The sequence below is a fragment of the Calidris pugnax genome, unplaced genomic scaffold (genome assembly GCF_001431845.1).
Source record: "Calidris pugnax isolate Ruff unplaced genomic scaffold, ASM143184v1 scaffold360, whole genome shotgun sequence".
In the NCBI taxonomy this organism is placed as follows: Eukaryota; Metazoa; Chordata; class Aves; order Charadriiformes; family Scolopacidae; genus Calidris; species Calidris pugnax.
In genome coordinates this window covers 320,855-348,735 of record NW_015091129.1, presented here as the reverse complement: position 1 = coordinate 348,735, position 27,881 = coordinate 320,855, and the positions used below count along the sequence as shown (strand labels likewise).

The 27,881-nt window shown below is 39.7% G+C and overlaps 1 protein-coding gene across 8 annotated transcripts in view; it reads left to right on the top strand.

Annotated features, from left to right (window-relative positions):
* TRPM3 (transient receptor potential cation channel, subfamily M, member 3) overlaps positions 1–27,881 on the top strand; it is a 278,412-nt gene that overhangs the window by 190,932 nt on the left and 59,599 nt on the right. For all 8 annotated transcript variants that reach the window (XR_001413818.1, XM_014958485.1, XM_014958484.1 and 5 more), the window contains exons 9-11: positions 14,969–15,041; positions 23,319–23,419; positions 25,169–25,303. Coding sequence is in view for 7 of the 8 variants with exons in the window: in XM_014958485.1 (XP_014813971.1) it covers positions 14,969–15,041; positions 23,319–23,419; positions 25,169–25,303 (309 nt within the window). In the remaining variant the exon portion in view is untranslated. The remainder of the gene's footprint in view (positions 1–14,968; positions 15,042–23,318; positions 23,420–25,168; positions 25,304–27,881) is intronic.

Below are 27,881 nucleotides of genomic sequence, written 5' to 3'. Positions count from 1 at the left end.
ACCTACACATCTTGTGAAGAGCTATTAGCCAGGAGATGGTTTGCCCAAAATTAGGTGTTCCGAATTTGAATTTATGCCACTAACCCAACCATATGTAAAGGAAATACATTAAAACAAATGTTTCTCTGTAGTACCTCAGTTGTACTCAGAACATTAATTTTAACAGTGGTATGTTAGCAAGATTTTATGTCTGGGGTGTGGTTGCTTGGCTAATGGTGTCCTTTAAGACTCATAATCTTGTATATGAATGTAAAAGAAACATGATACTCATAATGATGAAGATAGCATTGCCAGGGGGAGAGAGATGGATGACCTTGGAGCGATGAAGTATTCCCAGGAGTGAGTGGTGACTTCAGTGGTTCTAAAAAGCCGTATTTCCACATCTGTCCCAGCTCTCGTTTGTCCTCAGTCTTGACCTTATGATTTGGTTGTGCATAAGACAAAACACTGCTTGATGAACTTACTTCATCATTAGCATGATCTTCTCTCTTCCTAAAGACACCAATAAAAGGAAGACACAAAAGATTGTCTCAGAGACCTCAGCAGCAACTAAATTGATCATGGCCATTTTCCCTAAATTAATGGTCAGTGTGCCTACCTGCCTAACTTTGTGGCTGCTGAACTCATAGGGAACAAAGCAGACAGTGCAGGAGCGGATGTCATGTTACAGTCTGCTGCTACACAATTAAATGCAAACAGGATACAGGCAGGAAGATGCTCTTATAGTAAAGTACATAAATACAGATGAATCACAGATGTGCAGAGAGAAAATAAAACGCAAGTTAATCTTTGGAAAGGAACAAAAAGCTGTCTTTGAAATAATTTTTCCTACCCTATCTACTTAGAATGTGTAAAAAGACTAGCATCTCTTTTATGTACTTGAGATAAGTGTGGTGGCCAGGGAAAAAACAATTACAAGAAAAATTACTCCCTTCACAGAACATCAGATTTTTCAAGTTCTGACATTTGGAACTTCACTCTTAAAGAATCGTCTCTGAATTGTATGCCCAGGGAGCATCATTATTATGACATTCAATGTCACATTTATTTAATAAAGTGTAGGTTCATTTATTGAATAAAATGTGAGTGCACAGGCTGGATAATAAGATGAGGCCATAGCAGAGGAGACATCTAAGTCTGTTAGGTTTGCAAGACAGAGTAAATTCCACTTCTCAATTTAATGAGTATTTTCTATTAAATCATAAAGTTACCTGTGTTGATACTGCACACATCAGAGTTTATATTCAGAAATTTATTTAGACCAAGGTGCTTAATGAGGTCTATGGTATAAGAATCTAATAAAAATGAAGTAGCCTATACAGATCAATATATATAACTGTAGATTACAAAGGTAGGAGGGTGTTTTTAACATAATTTATGGAGATTCTCTACTGTCATATTTACATAAAATTCTTAAAAAACTTTATGCCAAGTTCCTAAAATTGAAGCATGAAGGCTCACCAAACCTAAGTGGGCAGCAGGTACTATTGAAAAGTCCAGACCATGTTTTTTTTTCAAAAAGCACCATGAATTTTTTTTCACATGTTCCCATCTCCAGAATCCAGCTCATGAGAAACTAAAACAGCTGATTTGATGATATATTGCCTGCCACTAAAAAAAAATAAAAACCAAACAAACAAAACAAAAACCCACCATGGAATGAAGAGAAGGGGTATTTTAGAAAAGAAAGAAGAAATTTTTGCTTAGGATATTTGCATTCCATATCAATTAGTTCAAAGCTACAATAAGATGAAATTCCATTAATTAAAAAAACAAAAACAACATATATATCTATATACAAGCAGAATTAGACAGTTTTCAGGGGTATTTTTTGATCTTTTATGCTATTGTAGTTACCCTGCTGATCTCAGAACACATAAAGCAGGTGAGGGCGCTTTCTGGCAGGGACATTTCCCACTGGAGCCTCAGCTCAGACCCAGAGTCGAGTGGCAGCATGGAAGGGAATCCATCAGATAGCAGCTAGTTAGAAGCAGTTCACTTCAGATAGACCCTGAAAACACATCATGTTGGGTTACAGCTCCGAAACCCGTTTCCAGCTGCGCAAAGGAGCATTTCTTTCTGTCTCAGGAATTAAATTAACCTTATAATTTGCCTTTAAAGATAGTAATTCTGGTGTTCCGAGTTTTCTGAAAAACACTCCACTCTTTTAGGAGTATTTAATCATTTTGCAGCTTCGACTGGCTTGTTGCTGGAGTGCTTTGTTGAAAATCACAATGTGAATGTCTCAGAAGCCAGAATGTGCTTTCCAACAAGCTGTGTGGGTCCATCTGTGGAACTTCCTGAGGCAGGCGCAGGGAAAGGCCACTTTGCGAGACAAAAAGGTCTGTGTCCCTGAAAACAACCTTGTTGCAGTCATACATATTCATCATAAAACTTATGCTTCCAAAATAATGCTTATTTTAGAGCATTAGACCTAATCTTATATCCATTTAATAGAAAAGGCATTTGCTGTGGATCAGGATTGGTCCAATCTTAGTACCTTAGGAATAAGAAAATGGCATATTAACATCAGCAGTACAGACTGTGTACCCCCAGATGGTTAAGTTTGTTTTCTTATTACTACCATGGACCATTTTCTGCTAAATTTGTTTCCTTGGATATTTGAAGATTCAGTTACTACATTAAGCAAACTGACAGTGTCATAACCTACCACCACTTTACAAAAACAGTTTGCAGAATGGGCATGGGTTTATGCGCATCCATGAATTCCTGGAACTCATTTCCACATAGAGACAACAGACACAATTTAAGTAGTTTCTTGCTAAAAGAGAAATAACAAAATCCCATCTCTACCCCACGTCAGTCAGTAATCAATATTTTTTACTTGCCTCTCCTTTTCTCTGTTAGTCCTGTACCTCAGTGGACAGTCACTGTGATGAAATAATGGCTGCTTGGGGGTAGTGTAAACCTTATTTCTGCATTGTTTTGCTGAATGTATATGTACGCTAACGGGTCATTCCAGGTGACTTCATGACAAACTTGAAGCTCTGGTGCTGTCAGATTAAACAAAGCAGGTGTCATGCTAAAAGATCTGAGATCAGGACAACCTGCACCACAAAGGTGCTTGGTACTTGTGTTTTTCCTTCCCACAGAGAAGGACCCAAGTTTTCCAGAAATGCACAGTGCGTGAGCAGGCTGCGTTGCAAGGCCTTCATACCCCAGTATTATCCTACTAATGCAGAGCTTTGACTGAGCTCATTGGTTACTTACCCAAAGTACTGGGAAGCTGTTGAGTGATTTAGCAGTTTCTTTTCTTTTTGGGCTATGAATAAAACTTACTTATCTTCAGTGGTTTCAGTTTTGTCTGACTGAAATGGCTGGAGCAAACCTGTCCGAGATTCTGGAAGAGTTTGTACTGGAAAGAGCTTGAACTGACCATATACTGGCTGCAAAAAAACAGTGGCTTTTCAGCTGGACAAACAGGCTCCGTAAATTAGTATGCTAATTAAACACCATCTGCAACTGTTTATTAGCATATGCACAGATATGTTCTGAATTAAATATTAGCTAAATCAGATGGACTTTTAAGAATTTACCAGAATTTCCTTTATTTCTTTTGGCCCTTCCTAAAGGTTAAAAATTTCATTCAGGTCTATTTTTTTTAAGAAATTTGGCTTCATAAACAAATTATTTCAGCTAAAATTTTTTAATGCTGATGGGATCTTTTTTACAGAGGAGACTCACTCAGTAAGTTCTCAAACAGTAAAAATCAATTGTAGTTCCTACAGGAGTATGGTTGCTGTGAACAGTGTGTAATTTGGAAGTAGAGATCTGCAGCAGGAATGCATCATGTAGCTATTGGCCTGCTGGTTGCTGAAACAACTCTTGTCTCTCCCACGGAAATACCCTGTGAGATTTCCACTGTAAAGTGTACTGATGCTAATTAGCCCTCTGCGTCCAAATGGAGGTGCCAGTGACGGTAGCAACTCTCCCAGTTTTGATGAAGGTTAAATCTCCTATCCAGTCAGTGAAAATCAACAGGATTAGTCTAGTACCTAGGTCCTACCTCGGCAAGCAAGTATTAAAATGATGATTAAAAGGTAGTTTTAAATTCGATAAAAGCATATTTTGTTTTTTCAGCTGCCAAGAAGTCAGATGAAGTTAGCTGGGCTTTGCCATTGACTCCACAGAGAACAAAATCTAATCCTAGGACTGGGCGTTTTATTTCAGTAATTCAGAGAACAAGCTCCAAGAGCAAGGCAGCTAAATACATTAAAAAAAAAAAAAAAGAAAAAAAAAAAAGACAAAGGCAGCTGTTCTATTACACTGAAGCCTTGAAAAGCTTTTGATCCCAGCAGCTGCCTTTCAGCTTCTGTCAGATAAGGTAGGGCTTCTGCTGACAGAAAGCACAAGAATATTAGACCTACTGCTGAAGCTAAAGTGTGCCATTTGGGCAGTTACTTGGTCCACCCTGAACCTCTCCTGTGCCACTTTCAGCCCCAGTCTGCAAAAACAACCCCCAAGAGCAAGGCAGCTAAAAACATAAAAAAAAAAAAAAAAAGAAAAAAAAAAAAAAGACAAAGGCAGCTGTTCTATTACACTGAAGCCTTGAAAAGCTTTTGATCCCAGCAGCTGCCTTTCAGCTTCTGTCAGATAAGGTAGGGCTTCTGCTGACAGAAAGCACAAGAATATTAGACCTACTGCTGAAGCTAAAGTGTGCCATTTGGGCAGTTACTTGGTCCACCCTGAACCTCTCCTGTGCCACTTTCAGCCCCAGTCTGCAAAGACAAATATATCTTTTCTTACTTACATTCAGTAAGTAGACGTTTTCTGGTTTGTTTGATGCATACTACTTGCACAATTATCACTGATAGAGTGCCCTAGGTTTTACAAACCTCTTCCTATGTGTTCTGTGATTAAAATTGCAACTGCAGAAATTGAATTTAGAATGTTTCTTTTCCCTTTAAAAATATAAGCTTGTGAAAGTATCCATTACCCCATTTACACTGTTAACGAGTAATTCTGGGAAATGCACCCTGAATCATTATACAGCTCTGCCAAAGGTCCCAGTAATGAAAGTCAAGGCAAAACAGTACTGTGTGACACAGCAAATATAGACCAATTTTTGCAATCAGGGAGTTGGAAGGGTTCAATGCATCTTATTAACTCCACAATACTGTTCAGAAGCCTTTCTTACTCTCTGGCTCTGTTGTGTCTGGGGAGTTGTAGTTTCTTTTGCCTTTCTTAGAAAATATAAATACTCTTTCTGTGGCCTCAGATGGGGCATGGAGACCCATTCATTACTGCTAGAGTATCTTAGTCATAGGTGAGGAGCTCACTGTATGAGATGCAGGTTCTGTATAGATGCAGCAATAACTGCAAATTTACTGTCCTGTAGGAATATTTTACACCAAGTGAGCTGTCTTTTCCAAATACTACCTACTTGGACTCACCAGCAAACCATCTAGGAAACTAATGGTTTGTGGCCATTTTTGCTGCTTGATTTCTCTGTGTTATCATGGCATTGTTGTCAATCTAAATACAGAATAGGCATACGTCTGCATCATCTATAGCAAGCCAGCCTGGCTATCCATATACTTTCAGACTACTGGAAAACATGTTACAAAGCAAAACTAGAAACTGAAGTTTAAGATGGATCAGGAGTCCACTACTTTAATACCATTAGCCAACCAACTCACCATAATTCCTTCTAAGGTCAGCATTTTCAGTTCAGATTAGAAGATCTATGTGTGCATGTGAGTCCTGCAGACAATATTGTTTAGGGCAATGACTTACAAGACATAATTTTTCAGTATATATAGCAGAGTGCATAATCAAACTGAGTTCTTTTTCTCTGAAGTAACAAAATATTAGGTCTATCCATCTCAGTGATGAGTTTTTTACATCACTCGTGGCTTTTTTATTAAACTTTGCCTTGAAAAAACAATTCCGTTTTACATTGCTTAGCACCTGTGAGCAAGAGATAGGTTACAGGTTAAATTATGTCACTAAAAGCCCAGAATGACATTACTTTGCTTGGCTGCCTTTTACAGAAATTGTCCTACCAGGATTGCTAGTTTAGCAGGAGAGCAGACATTGCAGATCCAAGGTTAGGTGCCAAAAGGATCCTATTTATTCAGGAGTAAAGCTGTATAAGACTGTGATTTGCTGCCAGTTCTTAGTTTCCCAGAATGAGCTAATATGACTTGTATGGAGACACCCACCCACATGAAGACCAGACACAACTGTGACTCTAAATGTCACAAAGCTCAAATGGTACACAGACGGGTCTTACTCAGAAGGTCAGAGACACACAGATAGAAGTTGACTCCAACTCCTCCAGTATGTGGCATGGCTGCCTGCTCCTCTGTCAGAAGAGGAGTGCTTTCTGGGAAAAATAGCCATTTGATGGAGTTACACAGCAGCTAACATCTCCTTTAGAAGCATCAGGCTTCTTCTCAGTATGTACTGGAACACATGTATGATTCTTATATCATCAATGGATCAACATTTGTGGACGATAGCTACTTTGGGACCAGTGAGGTTAATAAACTCTTGTATACTAGGTTTAAATTGGTCTTAACTTCTATTACTTGGGACTCAGATGTCAGAGCCTTCCTGGTGATCAAGCTTCATTATTTTATTTACTGTGCTATTCACGTCCCTTCCTACCTATTTAAGTCACTTTATGTTTTCAGAAAAAAATCAATAAAGGTAGTGTCTTTTCAATACCTCCAAGAACCATGTCTACTGTAGCAGAGATGGAGGAAGTGAACTACATCACATTTACTCCACATTTCTTTCCTGAATCAGGGTGATGGAAGAGGTCAGATTACACCAATGTTTGAATGAAAATGCCTATCTCATCATCCAAAAGCATTTCTCTCTTCATGGCTGTTCTTTGCTCATTAAGGGGTAGACACCACTGTCTCAGTCTTTAACAAAAGCTATCAATCACAGGGGAAGCCAAACATTTACAGTAATTTCTGTCAAATTATTTTCTGTGCATCTAGACGGCTCCTCAATTGCAGAATTGCCGCCTTTCTAATAAGCATGGAATTTTTTTGTTTGTTTCCTGTTTCTTACAATGAGTCTGTGTCATATTATTGGATCAAAGAAAAATGTGAAGTGTTGCTGTGCTGCCACAAAGCAGAAGGAGACGTAAAATTTTAAAACTTTGCAATCAACATTCAAACTTCTCCCTTACATCTGTCCCTTCTTATATCCTTATTTGGAATTCTCTTTCTTACTTCTCAGAATAGGAGACTACTTAATTTAGTTTCTCCCTGAATATAAATTTCTCTAATATTTCTACTTCTGCATTTCCACTTATTGGCCCATCCCCTTTCTTCTGGAGTATTACCCATTGACTCACCTGCTCACTTTGATATTTGTTATGCCTCCATGTCAAGCAGCTTTTCCCTTGAGTTAAACAGGATTATTCATTCCAAGAAAAAAACAAATGCTTTCCCCTCTTTATCTGAACCATTTTTGAGGCTTTGCATAACTGATGTCCTTTAATGTTTTGTTTTATCAAACTCTCATTTTTCTTTTCAGGATAATTTTCCTTTGAAATATTCAGGTAGGCCTAGTTAAATTATAAATGTCAACACGTACATTGGAAGGAATTGCCTGTTTTGCTGAACCAACCGATGTTCTCAAACAGGAGAGTTTCAGATTGTATTTGCAATTGCATCTGCCTTTTTGTGGAAAAGAGAGATTTATTTTTTTTACTTATGCAACTGAGATGCATACAAACAATTTAGTTTGTCAGAAGTGAGATTTAAACACATTCAAAAATTTTCTGGAGACCGCAGGAAAAAAATCATTTTCAATAAATTTTAAATCACTGCATATTTTCTCCTGATGTCATAGTGAAATGACAGGGAGAAACCACTTTACCTCTAAAAGCATGAAAAATTTGCAGCATTAGTAAAGTGCTATGAATACAGTATGGAAAGAGAGCACTCTTGGATGCTTTCTCTGCTCTCATCACTGCTACCTGGTTTTTTTTCCTCTGTTTTCACCTATCCATTGCCTAGTTAGTAGACACCGTCAATCTGAGGTGTACAGAATGATTTTTCTTCTTCATCTCTCATCTCTTTCGTGACAGAGGGTAAAATGCCTTTCTGTGCAGGTGTGCACTGCATTGTCCCTGCTGATTTGGTGGTGCTTCCTCTCTCTCCAAACAAATACAAACTAAAAATCTCAGCTCACTCTTCTTACTCTGAAGTGATTGAGGTTAACCATACTGTCAAAAAAGAAATGATCCCATGTAATAGAATATTTTAGAAATGCTAAATACAGCCTGATGCTGCATAGCTATTCAAATTCAGTCCTGGGCCCTTATACTGGCCTTGAACAGAAGAAGCTCTTCCATCTCTGTGGAGTTGCCAAAGTCCTAGGAAAAGAAGTAGTGTGGCAGGAGGGAATGATTCACTTTTTGGATAGAAAAGGCATTAAAAGAGGAACTGAATATGCTGGTAGTTGGGAATAATCATAGAATCACAGAATCATAGAATCATAGAATCATCATAGAATGGTCCAGGCCGGAAGGGACCTCCAAAGGTCATCTAGTCCAACCCCCCCCGCAGTCAGCAGGGACACCCCCAACTAGACCAGGTTGCCCAGGGCCTTGTCGAGCCTCACCTTGAATATCTCCAGGGATGGGGCCTCAACCACCTCCCTGGGCAACCTGTTCCAGTGCTCCACCACCCTCACAGTAAAGAACTTTCTCCTAATCTCCAACCTAAATCTGCTCCCCTCCAGCTTAAAGCCATTACCCCTTGTTCTGTCACTGCAGGGCTTTGTAAACAGGCTCTCCCCAGCCTCCCTGTAGGCCCCCTTCAGATATTGAAAGGCCACTATTAGGTCTCCCCGGAGCCTCCTCTTCTCCAGGCTGGACAACCCCAGCTCCCTCAGCCTGTCCTCGCAGCAGAGGTGCTCCAACCCCCTGATCATTTTAGTGGCCCTCCTCTGGACCCGCTCCATCAGGTCCATATCTTTCCTATATTGAGGGCTCCAGACCTGCACACAATACTCCAGGTGAGGTCTCACCAGAGCAGTGTAAAGCGGAAGAATCACCTCTCTATAATCTTTATGTCCTATGATTAATTTCACAAAATGCTGTTTTAAACTGTTTTGATCTGGCAATTATTTAATGATATCTGTGGCGGCTGACTCTACCCACGGCTCTTGCTTCTCATTCCAGGGGTAAAATCAAGCTCCTATGTGTAGTGTACAAACCTGTTCGCAGTGTAGCAACTCATAGGGATGAAGGTTTATCATTTATATATCCAGTTAGGCCTGAATATAGCAAACTGTGACAGAGCTATTCTGGCCTAGAGAGGAGTCTATAAAGCAAAACAAACAAAATTTTGTGTCAAGGAATTTCCTATAATCTATATAATTTGCTCATCAGGGAACTAGAACTGTTCCTGGCCTGTCTTCTGCATGAGTCCTGCCTGCTCCACGCACAATAGGTCTGCTTCACCCAGTCTAGTCAGGGTCAGAAATGTCAACAGTTATTGAGGAATTGTGCCAGTTGTAAGAATTCAGAAATTTTGTGATTACAACCTATTACAACCTGGCCCTTGTCCTCCTAAGTATCTTAGCACTCCCACCACTTCACAGGTTGTCTCACCAATGACTTCACTGGCTTTCTGTTTGACCACATCTTCCCTCCTCAGCATCTATTTGACATACCCTCTTCTTAGCTGGTCTTTTGGTTTGGCAGCTGCCATTAAGGAGACCACATGTACACATCTGCATATGGATAGTTGTGATTGGTATTTCTAAGGTAACCTTGCATTTACATGCATACAGAACTTGGGAAATCCTAGGTAGGAGTGTAATATCTGTGTCTCTCAGAGTGTGAATAATTTCTGAAAGTCTGTTTGGTATTCACTGCTCTAGGGTAAGACAGTATTACCCGCCCATAGAAGTACAATGCAGTATCACTGTGAAGGCACGAAAACAGAATGCATCATATTATGTTAAACTGACCCTGCTGAGCCAGAAATTACATGGGGGAAAGGGAAAGAAAAAGTAACCTGTCAAACAAGAATGGATCTGGTGCTAAACAGAAAGCAGAGCTGGTTTAAAATGAGTGCTTTTTGATAGAGTCTAAGGTCAGACAATTTCTTCCCCTTACTCCCCACCACCCTCAACACCTTGCTTTCTATCCTGATGCTTATTTAATCCATCTCTTGTTTTTCACTTGCTTTCTATCTGCCCTGCCTGAAAATTAGTTTTCTACCCTGCTGGACTGTAATTATTGCTGGCAATTATGGCATCACCATGTGCTGCAATCATTGTGCTTGCAGAGTAGGTCTGTTTTGGCTCAGTGATTTCCTCAGTGATTTCCTAGCACATTTTCCTGGGAAGAATTAGGACACAGCTATGTTTTTTTTCCTGGAAGTTGATCCTGTTCAAATTAAGATATTTCAGTGAAATCTGCAGTGAGGTAGAGGAAAGACCTTTCTATCCCTTTTTTTTTTATTATTTTTTTGGGGGGTAGGGGGTGGGAGGTCTGGGGCAGGCATGTCTTGCTTTTAAGGGCAAATCTTACCCATTTCACTGAGGCAGGTTTTGTGGAGGCAAATGAGATGCAGTCTCGAGACAGAAGGGTTTGGCTGGTCGGTCCCAATCACCTCCTCTTGAGAGGAGCCCAGCAGAGCTGACAGTCCTTGCCCAGCTGCCCCCAGAATTGGAAATAGCTGCTATCTACTGTACTTTGCAAGTAGGCATAACAAAAGAAATCCACACATTACAGTTACATTTGGAAAGAATCTGGATGCCTATTAAGAGTGTTTTTGCAGCTTGTTGGTGCAACCTTTATTGGGACCTCAGAGTCATTTTTGCTTGTGTGTTTCAGGTGTGTTTTCATCTGCATATTTAACTTTCTTCAGTGCTGTGCAATACAGCTTTGTATTATTAAGCGATGTTAACATCAGCTTCTACTATATTTATAAAGGAGAAGAAAAATGTATTTTTAAAAAAGCTTGTTGTTGGAAGTCATAGCTGTTCACTGAGACACCTCAGGCAATTACCTGAAAAAACCTTTTCAAGCCAATACACAGTGTGAACATTGAGGAAAGAAAGGAGGAAATAAAAAACCCACTAACCCCAAAATACCCAAGGTGGTAGAGGAGGAACAGAAAAAAACCTGTTCTTTTAAAATAATTGAACTTAACATCAACAGTGGAAACTACCAGCTACATGGAAGTAATAATGTGTCCCAAATCCCTGGAAGAAAAAAGAGTACTTGATGTTTGGATTTCTTTCTTCTTTGAAAGTAAATTGTTTTTCTGCTCAAAAGAAATAGCTGAGTAGGGTAAATGGTAGTTTTTCTCTCTAATACAATTTCATTATGCTCAGAAAAATAGAAACAGTTTGAATCAGATCAGCATAAAGAAAATCTCTGAGGTTAAACTAGTCTTCACTTTTTCACAGCAACACAAAAGAATGGCTAGTGGTAGTCTGACTGATACTGCAACTTTTACCCTTTCCTTTCTTTTTGGCAGGGTAAGCAAGTTTTATGTATTACTTTTTAACTCCCACTTCTTTAACTCCCGCATCTATTTTTTTATAATTAAAAGTCCTGGTTTTCATATACACACATTACTCGCTTGTTTTTCCTTTTATTTGTTCATAAAATTTTACAGAGGCTAAGACTCAACAACAGGCTTAAACAGGTCTACAGCAGATCATTTTAGAGCTGAATGGGTCTTAGGCGCTGGACAGTGTTCCTTTTAAAGAAGAAAGGCTTTTTTTTTTCCTTAGTAATGAGCTATTAAGTGGGTTTCTAAGTCTTTAATTTACTGCTATTTTTGCATCTCAGTGGCAGACATTCATCGAGCAAGAGGTAGCTGGGAATAGAGCTTACTGATACTTACAGAGCTTACAGATACTTTCCTTTAGCACAGCAGTTTTATAGACATTAGTGCAGTAGCATCTGTAGCCCATTCTAACAGGGCTCTAGGACTATTTTAACCAAGGTATGGTTTCTCAGTTCTCTGCAGTGATTTACCCACCAGAGTATCTGTAAATGGCAACTAGCAAGGTGTCAGATACATTAATGGCTCTTGAAACTAGATGAGTGTATTGCAAACACAAAATTCTTACCTCTTAACTGCGGGAAGTCACCAGAACAGATCTCCAGCAAGACAGACAGACAGGTATTTTTGAGACCTAGAGATACTGAACATTTCTAAGTGTAAAGTCTGCATAAATACTTCAGGATGCGTCCCTATCATGCCTCTGACACAAAAATTAGTGGATGCTGGAAAAACTACAGACTGTGTAAGTAAAGAAGTAAATTCATATTTTAGGAACAATTGCTGTCTCCTCGTAACTGTACTCATAAAATGCAGAAACAAAATTCATTCTGTCTTTCTGGAAAGGTCTAGACAGTTTTTAGGACAAGGCACTAGGATCTCATCCAACAACAAATTGTATGTTCTTCTGTCTCTCAGCGTTTCACAAAGCTTGTTTGTTTTCTCTATTTATCCATATTTAAACATGTCAGGGAAAAAAAGGGGGGCAGCATTGGGGAATGCATTTCTAACAAAAGTTGTGAGAAAAGGCAGGGGGAATGTGCAGCCTTCATTAATGAAGCATTCAAGCACAACAGCAGCCTAACATAAAGCTGCACTGGATAAGCAGTAGAGGCCTGCTCAAGGTTCTCGGGGTTCCTCACAAGCTGCTAGTCTGGGACTCAAACTATAGCTGCAATATTCCTCCAGTCCCATTGTCTTGTCCCTGCATCATAAATAGTTACTGAAGGTGAACAAAAGCTGCACCTACATGGTTTGATAATGATCTGGCTTTGCCAGGTAAATTAGAAGTGATGATGATACAAGTGGCTCAGCAGCCAGCATGCTGCAGCTTTAAGCCTCATCTTCCAAAATTCATTCTGCAGAGCCACAAAGAAATATTTTCCTTTAGTCATTTGAAAGCTAATGTCACTATACTCAAACACCTCTGCCATCCAATAGTAGAAGCAACCAACATATCTGCAAAAATACAAATTATACTGAAGAATGCTGCATATAAGGACTACGATTTTATCAACAAAGATTTTATCAACGGTGTGACAAAGTTGTGACTGTAATTACAGCACAGTCCTGTTTTAAATCCTTCACTTTTTGAATAAACAAAAACATTGCTCGAGCTTTAGGGCAAACGTGGAAAGAAGAATCAATCTTTTGAAAACCATGAGGAACGACAACAGGACAAAGTTCAGTATTTTCAGTCCCTGATGTGCAGACTGCTTCACCTTTGGCTTTAAAGAAGGAGAAGGGCATTTTGCTTCTAGAATCATAAAATCATAGAATTGTTTAGGTTGGAAAAGGCCTTTAAGATCATTGAGTCCAACCATTAACCTAGCACTGCCAAGTCCTAGGTCACGTAATTATTTGCCGTGTAGTGGTGCCACCAAGCACAGTGATGAAAACAAGGCATTCCCAGCATTTGCTGATCTGCTTGCCAGGCTGTCACATTTCCCTTCAGTGCTACACAGATGACTCTTGCTGCAAAATTTGTGTAGGAAACTGCAAAGCGCTGTGAGGATGTTATGATCAGACTGTTATGTGGCAGCACTGCATTCACTCACTTACAGTCTCCAGAACACACTGAAGGGTCAAACTAAGTCTTATTTGAAAAGTCTGCTTTAACTGGGGAGGACACCTAACACAAATGCTTTCTCACATTAATTGTTTTAGGCATCATCTAAATCAATTGACTAACTGAGCTATTATTTCCTATTATTTTATCTAGCTGTACTACTTACTGTCACTGATGCCGACATCTCTTATCTCCCTTTGAACAGCTAGAGCATCTAGAGTTTTAGGGTCGAGCGAAGGTAAAATAAGTGCTACAGGAAGGCTACACTGGATTTCTTGGGATGCACTCTACAGAGCTATTTCAGCTGGCAAACTGAAGCTTGTCACCAAGGTGTTGTCTTAGCTTTGACCACCGTATATATCTCCCTTGCCCATCACACTACACCGCTCTTGGAGCCCAGATGTTTGCTGACCTCTATCCCAGATGTTACCGCAGTTCAGTGGTGCTATATGAGTAGGAGTTTAGGGATGTGGGGACAACATATAAGGCTGAATATGAGTGCAAAAGATGTTTACATGATTCCCAATTAAAGGTATCACTTAATTAAAAAAAAAAAAATGAGGCAGTCTGTACTGGCAAAATATTAAAAAAAAACCACTCATAACAGATATTCAGATCAAAACGTTGGCATAGGTTTCATTAGTAAAGGAAAAGCACTAATAAAAAGCTGCAGTCTCAGTTGCTTCACAAGAAGCAGAGGCCCAAGAGCAGCTATTGCCATGGCAACAAAAGGAGCGAAGGGATTTACACTTCTGTATGTTCCTGTGCAGTTTTAACCAAGAGTGAAACTGGCTTGAAAGCACAGCCCCACTGTATTCATTCTTCTTCTTTATGAATTGTGTATCTCACCTCACTGCCTCAGAGTTTACATCTTACAGCAATAGGTCATTGACCACACATGGCTAAAGATATTTTCTGGACCTGTTAGAAGCTTAATTCTTAGATTATTTACCTAACTTTCTGCTATATAAAATCGTGAGGTTGAGTAGGTTGCTGATTTTGGTTGAAAATTTTTATTCAATGCCTATGCTGTAAATTGGGTCCACAGCCTATAATACACCTAATTCCTCCTACTAGTAATGTATTGGGAACACTAAATCTAATGTTACTCTAGTAGAACATTCCTTCATCTCTAATTTCACCATGTATCACTGAAGACTTTTCCCCATATGCTCATTAATACAACTTCTCTCTTTAGCAAATTTTATCTCACAAAAAATACTGTTAATCCTATCTAATAAGCTTCTTATAAAACACATAAAGTAAGATCGTCTTGTAGCCATCGGGACATTTTGAGATCCAAATTATGCTGCCCTGATTTAATTTATTTTTTAAAAAATTAGCCTGTTTTCAATAATGGTATTGTCTTTTAACATTTCAGATCACAGTATTTCGCATGGGATCAGAAGGACATCAGGATATTGATTTAGCTATCCTGACAGCATTACTAAAAGGTAATGGAGTTTCACTCCACACTGAGTCAGTATCAATCCAAACGGATTAACTCCGTGTCTCTGCTGTGCTGAAACCTGCATTTATTGACAATGTCTACCGTATCGAGATGGTAAATTTATACCGTGAAATTGAGGTATACTTTTTGCTCTAACTGCTTTATACAAATCCAGCTCTTTCTTTAATGTTTAAATAGCTACTGTTTATTTATACCATGAAATTGAAGTATACTTTTTGGTCTAACTGCTTTATAAAGATCCAGCTCTTTCTTTAATGTTTAAATAGCTACTGTTTTTCCTTTCTGAATTTTGATTCTCCATCCACAATTGCTAATGCATCACAAGAAATATCAGTGGTGACCCTCCACTAATTACCTGAGAAGATTAGTACTCAACAAGCAGACAGCCAAAGAACTTTCTCAGAGTTAGATTGCCTTGGTGGCTAGTAGAAGCTCCAGAAAGGTTGTCTCTCTTTAGATAAAACTGACATTATTGTCAAAGTAAAACGTTATCAGTAGCCATCCTAGGAAAGTCTGTGTGGGATTCCTTCCAGCCTGCACTGGCAGAGCTAAGAACTCAGCTGTTGGGGTGGTAGGGAAATTAATCTTAAACTTCATAGGTCGCTAAATCTTTCTAAGCCATTTCATGTTAATGTGCTCTTAAAAGATCGTCTTACAATAAATCTGCTGTTGCTACAGTTCATTATAAACCCCGGTCTTGCAGACACACCACTTAGCTTGGCTACCTTCAAAATATGATATTATCAGGTAATTTAATATCTGCTTGTAAATATAGAAAAAGGTGACATTTTAAAGGCTCTAAAGCACATTTACTTACTTGATGAAGGATTATTCTCCTAGGACAAGGGATGGGAGGTTCTAGCCCTTCATTTATATGCTATTTCCCCAAATATGATTTTCACAAATTGCATGTATCAATCACCATGATCATCTTATTGCCATATGGACTGTTTTGTGCTATGTAGTACATGCCATAATGATTTTAAAAACAGAGAATAAGACAGAGCAAACAATTCTAAAGAGGAATCTGAGAAACACTAGGGAATGTACTTCCAAAGGTGACTGGGGAAAGTTTTGCCTCATAAGCCTCTTTAGCAGTTGCCAACATGCTATTGCCACCCCTACACCTGAGGAAGAGGATACATAATGCCATGTGGCAGACCTGAATTTGAATCATAAAAAACATTTAATAGATTTACTGGGTATTCAGAAGGTATGGGGAATTTTTCTTGCTTATTTCAGGGCTCAGTTTTCTGCAGTTTCTTCCTAGGCAGGCTCACAAAAGCCTGCCATATGAAGAGAAAAGATAGAAAGCTTGAGTAACTTTCACCTAACCAAGCAAAATAGTATTGTACCTTTTACACAGTTATTAATCCCATTTGAAAAATGTTACTTCGAACATTTAACACAAAAGGAGGTGGACAGGGGGAGTAAACAAGCACTGGCCACTTCAAAAGTATGATTGCAAACTGATAGTTACCAGCAAAGGAAATGAGCTGGAACTATTTTGCTCCAGTAGATTTTGTTTCTTTAGGCTTCTGTAGTATTCCTTTCTCCACTTCTTTTGCTCATTTCAATCAAGATACCAGTTGTTTGTCCTTCAAGTAACATGACTATTTTGCTCCTACCCTGCGGTAACAAGTTTTAGCCATATGCATAATTGAATCTCAAGGCATTTTGGACATAATCACACAGAAACAATATAAATCAAGGCAAAGAAAGCAAAAAGAAATTAACAGCAAGGAACAAGAATTGCATCCATCACCAAATTTCTATTTCCTATCCTTAGGACATGTTTTAATTTTTATCATAAATACAACTGGATCCTTCATTATCCCTAGTGTAAAGTGTGTTCTCTTGACATTTGTTCTTAAGACAATCACTGAAACTACAGCTCTGGATTTCTGTTACTAAGATACAGATTGTCTTAAAGCTGTGATTCCACTTTTTCTAGGTATATTTTCAAGGTCTGAATAGCAACAGAGATCCCCGGAGTCTTTTACCACTTTGAAAGCTGCCTCTTGGAAGCTGTCAAATATAAAACATGGGCCTGGGAGGAATTGTTTTCTGTTTGAAAAGTTCTTTTCCAGTATCTACATGAGCAACTGTACTATGGTTGCAATCTGGGTATATGAGTAGTCCTCTCTGATCTGGAATATCCATTTTGCAAGTGCCTAACTGGTCCTATTGTCTCCTAAGTGAAATGAAATTACCTTCTCTGTTCATAATAGTAGTACAGGACATAGGGAACCTATGCTAGCTGAGAAGGTGCCTGGACCTGTGTAAGTAATTTTGACATCTCCTTTCATGCTTGCCTGACAATCTTGATTTGGTAATCATGAGCCAGAGGAAGAAAAACTTAAACCTCATCTTTCCTGCTCGTCAGCACTTTCTGATTATGAAGGTACTCAATGAAGATTAGATTTATCAGATGCTTCTTGTTAATCTGAGCTTTCTGATCACAGGGAATGAAAGTCCACTTAACTTTTTAATCAATGTGTGCAAAGATGAGATCTCTTGTCTCAGGTGAGTCATCCTTATTGATGCCATGTCTTTGTACAAAGGTTCTGGCCCACCCCAAAAGGAATACTGCCTTTCTGTATATATACCCCATCAGGCTGACAGATACTTGGGGTTTTCATCAAGTCAAGAAATCTAAAGCGGCAATGCTGAACCACTTGTCTATTGATTTACTACTAAACGGCTTTGAAGACTGGGTCTGAAGGACCTTGGGATTCCTTGAAGTTTAGATTCAGGATTTAATCTCTTTAACCTCTTCAGCACTCAGGGGGCAGAGAAAAGTTTGGAACTGGGGAATGATTATGGTTACTTTTTCTCAGTCTCACTGATGAAGATTTTGCAGTTCTTGCCAGCCAGTATTCAAGGTGCACACCAGCTAATTACCAATCCCACTCTGGTGTGAGTGATTTGTTCATGGAGAGGAGAAGGACAAGGACTGCAAAACATGAAGTATCATTTCCTGTTTGCTGTGTAAAATTTGCAGTGAGCTAGTCTCTTTTTAAACCCACATCAGGCACACTGCCAACACAGGAACTCTCCTGGATGGGATATTCCACAAGCCCCAAACCCTGAACTGAATATAAGAGATTATTTCCTTGTTTGTTTTCATGAGTCACTTGTTTAATCTTGTCAGCAGATCTATCTTTCTTGGAAGTGATCTCCAATAAACTAGGGAATGGCATCCAATCTGGTTATCAATTTACATTGCATGGATGTCACAACAGCATATGGCTTGTGAAGTCTTTTTTTTTTTTTTAATTTCAAGAGACATGCAACTGTGGGAAGTAAGTTTCCAATTGCATAAATTTGTAACAAGTAAATTTATTGATACAGCTTAACTGTATCTTAACTTGAACAGTTGGAACTCAAATAGTAATGGATTTTGTCCTTTTGCAGCTGCTAATTGAGCAGAAGGCATATGACAGGGAAGTTAAAGACAGCATATGGAGATGTTCTAAAATATAATTGCTTTGAAGTGGCATCAAAGATCCTAGTTCACGAAGCTGTTGCAATGTCTGGAGCATACTAGTAGCACCAGCCATATTTCAGCTAGTGCTGCAGAAGCCTTCCCGGTGCAATTATCAGCATCGGGAAAGAGGTGCTGTGTGGTATATGCATATAGTAATATTAGTGCCATGTAACCTTCTGAGATAAGCCATGCTAGGCTAATGCAGGTCTGATGTCTCTGCATACTTTCCAGCCTGTGAATAAGTCATGATTCATGCCCACTGAACAGCCATCATGTGTTATCAGATGGTCCTGGAAGACAGTGTGATGGTCTGACAGCCCTGAAATCACTAACACTGAAAGTTTTCAGAGTTCCGCCAGACACCTGGTTACTGCCTTTAGAGCTGTTGTTGCTATCAGCTTTATTATCATCAATTGATCGGCTAAATGCCAAAAATGATGCTTGTATCAAATGCAGTGGAAACACAGCCTTTTCACCAATGAGTTGCTGAAACAGAAGACAACATAAAACCTGCTGAGATGCAGAGCAGAAAGATGATTTGGATTGCTATTTTCCCTAATCTAATTCTTTTCTTTAAATGATGATTCAAAGAGGACACTGGCATAGAATCATAGGATCATAGAACTGTCTAGGTTGGAAGGGCATGCTTAGAACCACTACAGAAACGAGTCTCCAACAATTATTTAGGTCTATATAGAGCAGGTTTGTGTCATTTCAGCTTTCCAGATTCCTGAGCACTAAGTATCATAGACTATCCCAGGAGAATCCTTTAGAAGTTCACATTCATCACAGTAAACTTTAGCCAGTATATAAAAGCCTGTAGCCTAACTCTTCAGTAATCTGGGACCCTGCAAGGGCACAATGTACTCTACAATGTACGTGTACCCTAGCTCACAGAGCTAAGTCTATGGTCCCAGGCTTTATCATCAAGGAGTCTTGCATTTTTGGGCCAAGATACTGGATAGATCACCTGACTTTTACGAGAGGAATCTATGCAAGATATCCAAGCGCTCCTGGATGGACAGCTGAGAGTATAAAGTTAACACCTGAAGGAACCAACTTGAAAGACCCAGATCTCCTTCTTGTTCATTCAACTTTGCACCATCTTTGCACTGTCTATCTACAGCCAGCAATATCTATTCTGAAATAAAGCACTGCCAAATCAATGCATTGCATCCCAAATGCAACTTTTCTTCTGGGAGCAGATGAAAGGAAGGAAGAGTCTTGAGGCAGACTTTAGTCATATTGTCTTAAAACTTTCTTTTAAATGTATCTTATGCTCAGACAGACACCAGAATAGTGAGTAAATAGTACGTAGACATTGGTCATATTGCCTAAAACACCATATAAAGCAGTTAAGTATACTACAGTAATTACAATAACTCAACACAACTAAGCAGATAATCTTGACATGACACACGATGAAACAGAAATGTAGAGAGCAGAAATGCTAATTTCTCACCACTGACAGTGTTAAGGGCCTAAGAAGTGGTTCCACTGCAATCCCTGTATTGAGTTGATGAGAGCAGTAGGTTATTAACTCTATCTTATTCTTTGATTTCCCAAATATCCTTTGGCTTTGATTCGGGTACGTTGCAGTGACAGTCATGAGCAAGATGAGTCCTCAGAGAGGACATTTTTTGGATTCTTTTTACTGACTGAAACACATGCTCTGTGGCACGAAATGCAATCCAGGAGATTATTGAAAGGAGACAGTATTTTAAGAAAGCTCATCTCACATTTGTTCTATGGAGTTTTTCTTATGTTAGTGGAATTATTTTTACTTCTAAATAGTGGATAGCATTCCACCTGAAGTAGCCTAGATACTTTCTTTTTCACATTAAGTCAGAAGTCATCAGTCCATCCTGGAATAAAATTGACTAAACAGCATCTGCAAACTGCTCTGTGCAAACTTTGCTAGCTTTTATTTTCCTTCTCCTCTTACATAATGCCAGCATCATCCACACTCACCTCAAGGTCACATAGGGAAGACAGGAAAGAGGAGAAGGGGGCAAGAGCTTTCCAGCAACAAACACCACGGGAGCGGTCATCCGACCATGTGCATCAGAGCCCCAGCATGCAGACCTGTAAGGCCCAATCTACACCCTAGCTGATGACTGGTTTGGATCTGGAGTACAGAAACCTCTTGAGAAACGATACATTTCCTTCAATTGCCAAATGTCTTCAGGGCTCTGTGAGACAATGGAATGAACCCTTACAGTAACAAGCCCTGAGAAAAGCATCATGTCCAGGGCTGCACATGCACCCACAGGAAAATTTGTCCATTGCTGGTAGCCCTTAACACCATGGAGGCAAGTGAGGACAGAGGCTGGACCATGGCTTGCTTTCCCCTCTTCTAAGTATTTGGAATAATAAGCACGCTCATGGAGAACAGTTCTGATTAACTGCTGGGCTTCGGGGCCTTTCTGGAGATGCAGCCACCACTTGGTGCCCCATGCCAGTTGCTCTTTCCCATGATCAGATGCACCAAAACGCCCAGTGTCCATCCAGCAGCCGGGTTCTTCCTAAAGCACAAAAGGGTCCAGGAATGCTACATCACTCCACACAAACTGGGGAAGGCTCCCTGCAGGGGTCAGAAATTGTTCATCTGGACCCTCTATGATTTGGCTTGAGTTTAGGCTGAACTGAGGGCAGTGTAAGTAGTACACTTCCTTCCCCATGTTCATCAGATCCACTCCTGATCCAAAACAGTTTCTAAACCAGGTTGCATCCCTGGCTACCCAGACTGTAGGCTGCAGTCAGTTTAGGAAAACTAGGAGGTGAAGCTCCCCCATCACATGTGCAAAATGGTGCCAGGCGCGGAACTGCCATTGCTGCCCCTGGGTTTTGGAGTTCATCCATATGCCTCCTCCACTGCTCACTAGACAGCTTGCCTGAGCACCTGCCAAAGCTTTTCTCCTGCAGGCACATGGATGGGAAGGAGGAGATCCAATGACATTTTGAGAGGATCTGTTGTTTGCTTCAGAAAGGGGGAGAACATTGTTTGCTCTCTGTACTTAATTTACACTATCATACCCACGGTGGGTATTTTTTTCTGGTTTTATAAGCAAAACCGTAGAGACATTTTTTCCCCTCCCAAAGGTAAATATTTTCTGTTCTTGAATGTTGCATGTTGCTGGTGTAAGAAACTCAAGAAATGTTCAGAAGTCACTGACATCCCCCATGAGGTCTCTTGTGAGAGCTTTTGTCTGTGTCATAGTATATAGCAATGAGAAGCTGTGTCTTACATAAAGGGGTGTTCCCATTACTTCTTAGTGACAGAAAGATCTTTTACTGTTTTCACTATTTTTTCTTCTCATCTTCATTTCTTTCTATCACCTTGCTCCCACATCACCTACCTTTTTATAGGAGCTCATTTCTCTAATAAAATGAAAGTGATCTAATGATCTACAGTCCAACATCTCCCAAATAATTGTTGTAGATGTTGCCAAGTACTTGGCAAAGTTTCATGGCAGTGAACTGACTGCAAAGTTGAGAGTTATGAAATTAAACTGTAGACTAAGGTTCCTGAAGGTCTGCTGAATTGATTCTTCACAGAGAATTTCAGCAGCCAGCACGTTATGCTTTATGTTTTCTGCATCTCCAGTTTCAGAGTCCACTTTCTGCTGGAATAGTGCATGATTTTGAATAGTACTGAAATGGGGACAGAAATGCTTTGAAGTTATGAAAAGCTCTTGTTTGTCCTCACTTCATGATATCAGTATAAGAACTAACAAAGACCAAAAAAAAGTGAAGGTATGAGGCCTTTAAAAAATGAGCCTTTATACAATCACCTAATCGCTGCAAGCAGCTATGTAGTTAAAAGTCGAAGGGCTCTTTATTTATTTGGTTGATCAGTTCATTCGGGCCAGTTCTCCCTGTGACACTGAAGCACAAATACTGTTTTGTTATTACAAGTCAGCTAATAACCATGAAATCCTTAGTGAAATATTAAAAAAGCACAGCAGGGCAGGAATGTCCCACAGCGTCCATTAAAACCACAGGGAAAAACATACCCTCCCTTCCAAAAAAACAAACAGCTCTAAACCCATCTTATCATCTGCATTGTTTCTTATTTAATTCAGACATAGTATACCTTGACACCAGATCTATATCATGCCTACATGAATATTGCAAGTGTGAAGGAAATTTGTCCCACCAGGACCCCTCTGTACAAATAGACAGAGGAGACATTCCTATGCTCACATAGGATCCCCACCCACCTTATCAAGTGGGAATGCATAGAAGATGTGCATAAAATGCACAGCTGTGGAAATCTGTGGGCTCTGTGTGAGCTGAACCTGTTTGTAATTGCTAGATGTACGTGTATGTATGTGTGCACTCATGTCCATACGGTGTGCATACATGTGTGTGTGTGCACGTATTCCTGCAGCTGAATCAGTATTCCTCCTGGCTTCTTCTCTTGCTTCCCATCCCAGAGGAGGAAAACCAGTTCACTTCACCACAAGTTGTGTCTGCCTATATCACATGTACCTACTGTATTTTTCACAGGGGATGTGTGGAAACAATTAACGTTTATGAGAAAACCTGAGAACCATAGATTCAGATTTGAGAACCAGTACTTTGTTAGAGGGATAATGGAAGGTCTGTTTTTTTTTTGTGTGTGAGATCATTTGCAGAAATGGCATGGACATCTGTGAGACTTCTGACAAACTGAAATAACAGTGGTGGTATGTTAACTGAGTCTAACGTATGGCTTGTTTCTTTTTTCTTCTCCTCTCCTCCCTCCATCCCTGTTTGTATACACAGGAGCTAACGCATCTGCTCCAGACCAGCTGAGCCTAGCATTAGCCTGGAACAGAGTAGACATCGCCCGCAGTCAGATCTTTATTTATGGGCAGCAGTGGCCGGTACAGTATATATACAGCATCTTCTACTGAAAACACTTTAAACCCTACACAACATTAAAGCCTTTCTGTTGGCAGCAGTGGTTTTAACACAGTTTAAAATATACTGAGTCATGCTTCCAGCCAAACACAAAGTTCCTATTCACAGCTACTGAGGACAAGCAGGGTTACAAAGATGTTAATATGTTGGCTTGTTCAAGGAAATGGTGACATCTAGCGATGCCTTGACACTGAGAGACCACACCTTTAAAGAAAGGGAAAGCAACACATCTATACTATCAAGCAATGATTCTGCAAGCTGGGAAAAACAAGTATCTGTTTATAGCCATGTTACAATAAATTAAAGGAAAGGCAAAACTTTGCTCTTCAAGCAATAGGCTTTTATGTACAAATACAGAATTTGATGATAGTCAGAGATCACAAATGCACTGCACAAATGTTGGAGGTCATCAGGTGGACCAGGAGAGCTGATCAGCAATGGCACCATAGAAGTGCTGCAGCTGCAGACCTGAGCGGGTGTTACTTTCATGCCCAGTGCTGCTGTGCATCCATCTGCCAGCTTCTGGCCTGCCCCATCCTGTGCTCCAGCTGCCAGCTGTGGGGACACGCTCCCTGGCCAACACCGCTCTCCCGGGCAATACTTCTCTGCAGTAGTGGGAGGGCTGTAAACAGAGGGGTTACTGAATGCTGTGCAGTGCAGTGGAGGAGTAGTCAACTCCCAACTTGTGTTGCAGTTTTTACAGTGGCAGAAGTCACCCAGTAAGAGACAGAAGGACTATTTCCATACCTATAGCTCCTTAAAGTCCACCATGTCTTCCTTTGGAAGGTTTAATTGGATCACAATATTCGTTACTGTGCCTTTTGTTTTGTCACCATCATGAAAATTTCATATGCCAGCTCCCCATGGAAAAATTATAACAAAAGGAAAAGCTTCTGTTTTAATATCCTTGCTGTAAAGGAGTTTCTGGAGCTTGCTGCTCCATAAAGCCAGTTTCAAAAATCCTTGCCTTTTCATTTATGGAATGAACGGGACTATTTATCTTGTCTTCAATATTGGGCATAAGCATGCTTCAAAACAGAGGAGTAATTTCAATGGTACTAAACTGTTCTTATCGTTGTTGCTCCATCTCCACATCATAGCAAAAATTTGCATAAATGCTGCAAGCTGCAATCATTTTGCAAGCTAAAAGCTGGAACTATGAGATAATTCCTCATCCTTCTAACTTCCCCCCACCTGAAAGAGATTAAAAAAAATAGAGGTTTTACATAAGAACGCCTCTTGCATTTGGCCCTTCAAAGAAATGCTAATTATGAAGCTTCTTGGGTGTCAAAATTTCCCTGAGTTTCCACACAGAGGAAAAAGCTAGTAAAGACATAGTTAAAGTGAGTGTGTGCACAAAAAAATATACCAAATAAAAATAAACTCTTTGTCAGGAAAGCAAGAAATAAAGATAATAATGAGGTGTTGAATAGTGTGGAGGTGTGGTTACCAGTTTCCTGGGTTCCACTTCCTTGGCCTTAAGCTGGATTTCCTAGAGTATGTTTATCTTAACACTCTTACAGTCATTTTTGAAATGCTGCCCTGGATCAGAGAAACCAATATAGACTAAAACTGTGATTATCCTGTTTTAAGCTTAGCAGAGCAACCCTCAGAATTTTGTCAGGATTCCCTGCTTGTGCCAGGGTGACAGGACCAGACGGATACAGCCTGTGATGCCCAGGAACGGCCTGAATTAATCGCTTGCTTTGCAGGTGGGCTCCCTTGAGCAAGCAATGCTGGATGCACTGGTGTTGGACAGAGTGGATTTTGTGAAATTACTCATAGAAAATGGAGTAAGCATGCATCGTTTTCTCACCATCTCCCGGCTAGAGGAATTGTACAACACGGTAGGGCCAACCTAAGGCAAATTTTCTATCTCTGTATTCATTGTTCTAGCTCCCATTCATGTTACAACAACATGATGATGCACAACGCACCCAACACCTGCTGCAGAAATTTTGCTTGTTAGGAGTCCACATTGTTTCTTAGCTTTCTCTCTTGTACAGTGGAACATGGTTTGTCTTGCCCACCTAATCTGCTGTATGGGTTTTGTAATGCACACACAAGACCAGCTGATTTCTGGTTATTGCAATTCCAACATGATAGAACTGAGATTTAGGCAGATGGCCCTGGCTGGAAGACAGTAACTGGCAAGTTAGGACCAGTAGGGTGGTGATATATGACACCTGACAGTATAAGCCCTTATGGTTTCAGAAAAATCTTGCAACTGTTGATCAAACTCAGCCACTAGAAAATAAATAGAAGCCAACTTCCTGGGATAATATTCTGAATTTAAGGTAGAAATCTGATGACTTCAGGAGGTCTATTACAGTGAAGGCCTCCCCTATGTCCTTAGTGAATGTTACAAAAAGGATAGTGTTGGCTTTTAAAAGCCTGTTTGCAAGTTTTAAATCTTTATCCATAAAATGATCCTAAAACTGCACAGGTTCAAATTGCTTCTGTTTTCTCAACTGCAAAACACACTCACATCATTATTGCCTACTGAGAAAGTCCAGTAAGTTCAAATTGCTTAAGTGGTATGGAAAAAATCTTAAAGCATTGTCTACTTCTTAGGATTGTTAGTTCTGTCTGTTGGAAAGAGATGTGATAGAGTGCATAGCCCTTTTCAAAAAGCTTTTTTCTGCCAGTACTTTTCAAAGCCCTGCCATCATAAGCTGCCACACTGGGCTGTTATCCAGAGATGTTTCACACTAATGGTGACCAAAAGACAGTCTTTCAAAAATATCAAATATGAACTCATTAAATTTGTGCAAAATATAGAGGAATAGGTATCTGTGCCACCCTTAAGACAGATTCCCATCTGATCTTTGATAAGCCTAAACTTTGCCTATCAACTAGCATCTACGTATTACAAACAGAAAGCCTATGTGTTTTCTTGCTACAGAGATAAGCATTTTAATTCTTGTACCAAAGCCAGTTTTTTACAGGGAATAAGTTTGAGGGAAGTCTTAAGTTCTAGACCTAAAAGAAGGTCTTTTTGAACAAATTTATTGTGAGCTATAGAAATCACCATAAATTATTTACGCAAGAGATCCAAAAGACCCAAGCTGTGAATTGTCAAAACTACCAATTGTGACATACGACTTAATGCACCCATAATAGCCTTAGCATGAAAAATACCAAACTTCAACGTGAGTCCTGAGAGTGACATGGGAAGCTACAAACCAGTGAACCTGACTTCTGCAATGGCAAATTTGTAAAAATACAAGGATAAAATTAATAGACAAAGGAATCTATTTTATGTCAAGAAAGAGTTTACCTAGCTTCTGGAAGAAAATGTTAAGCCTTAGAAATTTTTAACCATTTCTGAAGTCAACATGCAGGAGGATAAGGATGTTGCACTTGGTCAACCAATTTTTGCAAAACCTGTTTGACAATATTTGAAAACCTCAAAGGTTATTAAAGAAATTTAGCTGTCATGGCACAGAAGATGAGGGGCACTTGTGGTTTAAAAACTAGTTGATGGATAGAAAACAGAGAGTAGGAATACATAGTCTGTTTCTCACCACAAAAGGACATTATGACCAGGGTCATCCAAGACCCTATACTGCGACCACTGCTTTTCCGCTTGTTTAGAGATGATCTGAAAAATAGTAAGTGCTGAAGGGACAATGTTTGCAGGTGACAGCAACATGCACAGTAGGCAAATCTGAAGCAGCATATGAAAAATCACAGGAAAGTCTGATCATGCTCAGTGATGAGGTTACATAAAATTAAGTGTTGGCAAGAGCAATGTGTATATGGAAACACTGACTCTGCATATATGCATCTATCATCAAGTACAGCCAAGGAGACCTCCAATAAAAGTCTCTTAAAATACCAGCATCAGTCAAATACACAACGGAAAAGAAAGTACTTCTCCACATAACATATAATTGAAATTGTGGGAGTCTGCTGCAGAATGTTTTGCATGTCAGGTGGAGCCAAGACTGGGCAAACTGACAGACTGTGCAAGCTGTTAGTGGCTTTCAGACATGACAGCCTAGATGCTACATCAGCCTCAGGGACTCTCTGAGCCACCAATGGTGGAAGTGGAGATCCTGAGTGCATGGAGGCTGACACTTTAGCAGCTGTTTTTCCTTCCTCCCTCTCCCAGAGGCTGTGCATGTTGTGCTGCCTCCTGTTCTGCCGAAGCCAGGAGCCTGATCTGGTATACGGGACCTTAGTTTTCATCCAGTGTGGCAGTTCTTGTGATTTTCTTACTGAAGGGGTTTGTACAAAAGAGAAGTCAGGTGAAATAATGCTCTTGTAATTTATTTTTTTTTTTAATTGATAACACTGTACAATTAAAGTGCTCTCAGTTGCCTGACTTTTAAACTACTAAGGTGAGAAAGCTGTTTCAACATTTATATTTTGCAGGTCTTTGGACAATGCAAAACTATTTTATTCTTCTTTATTTGTCTT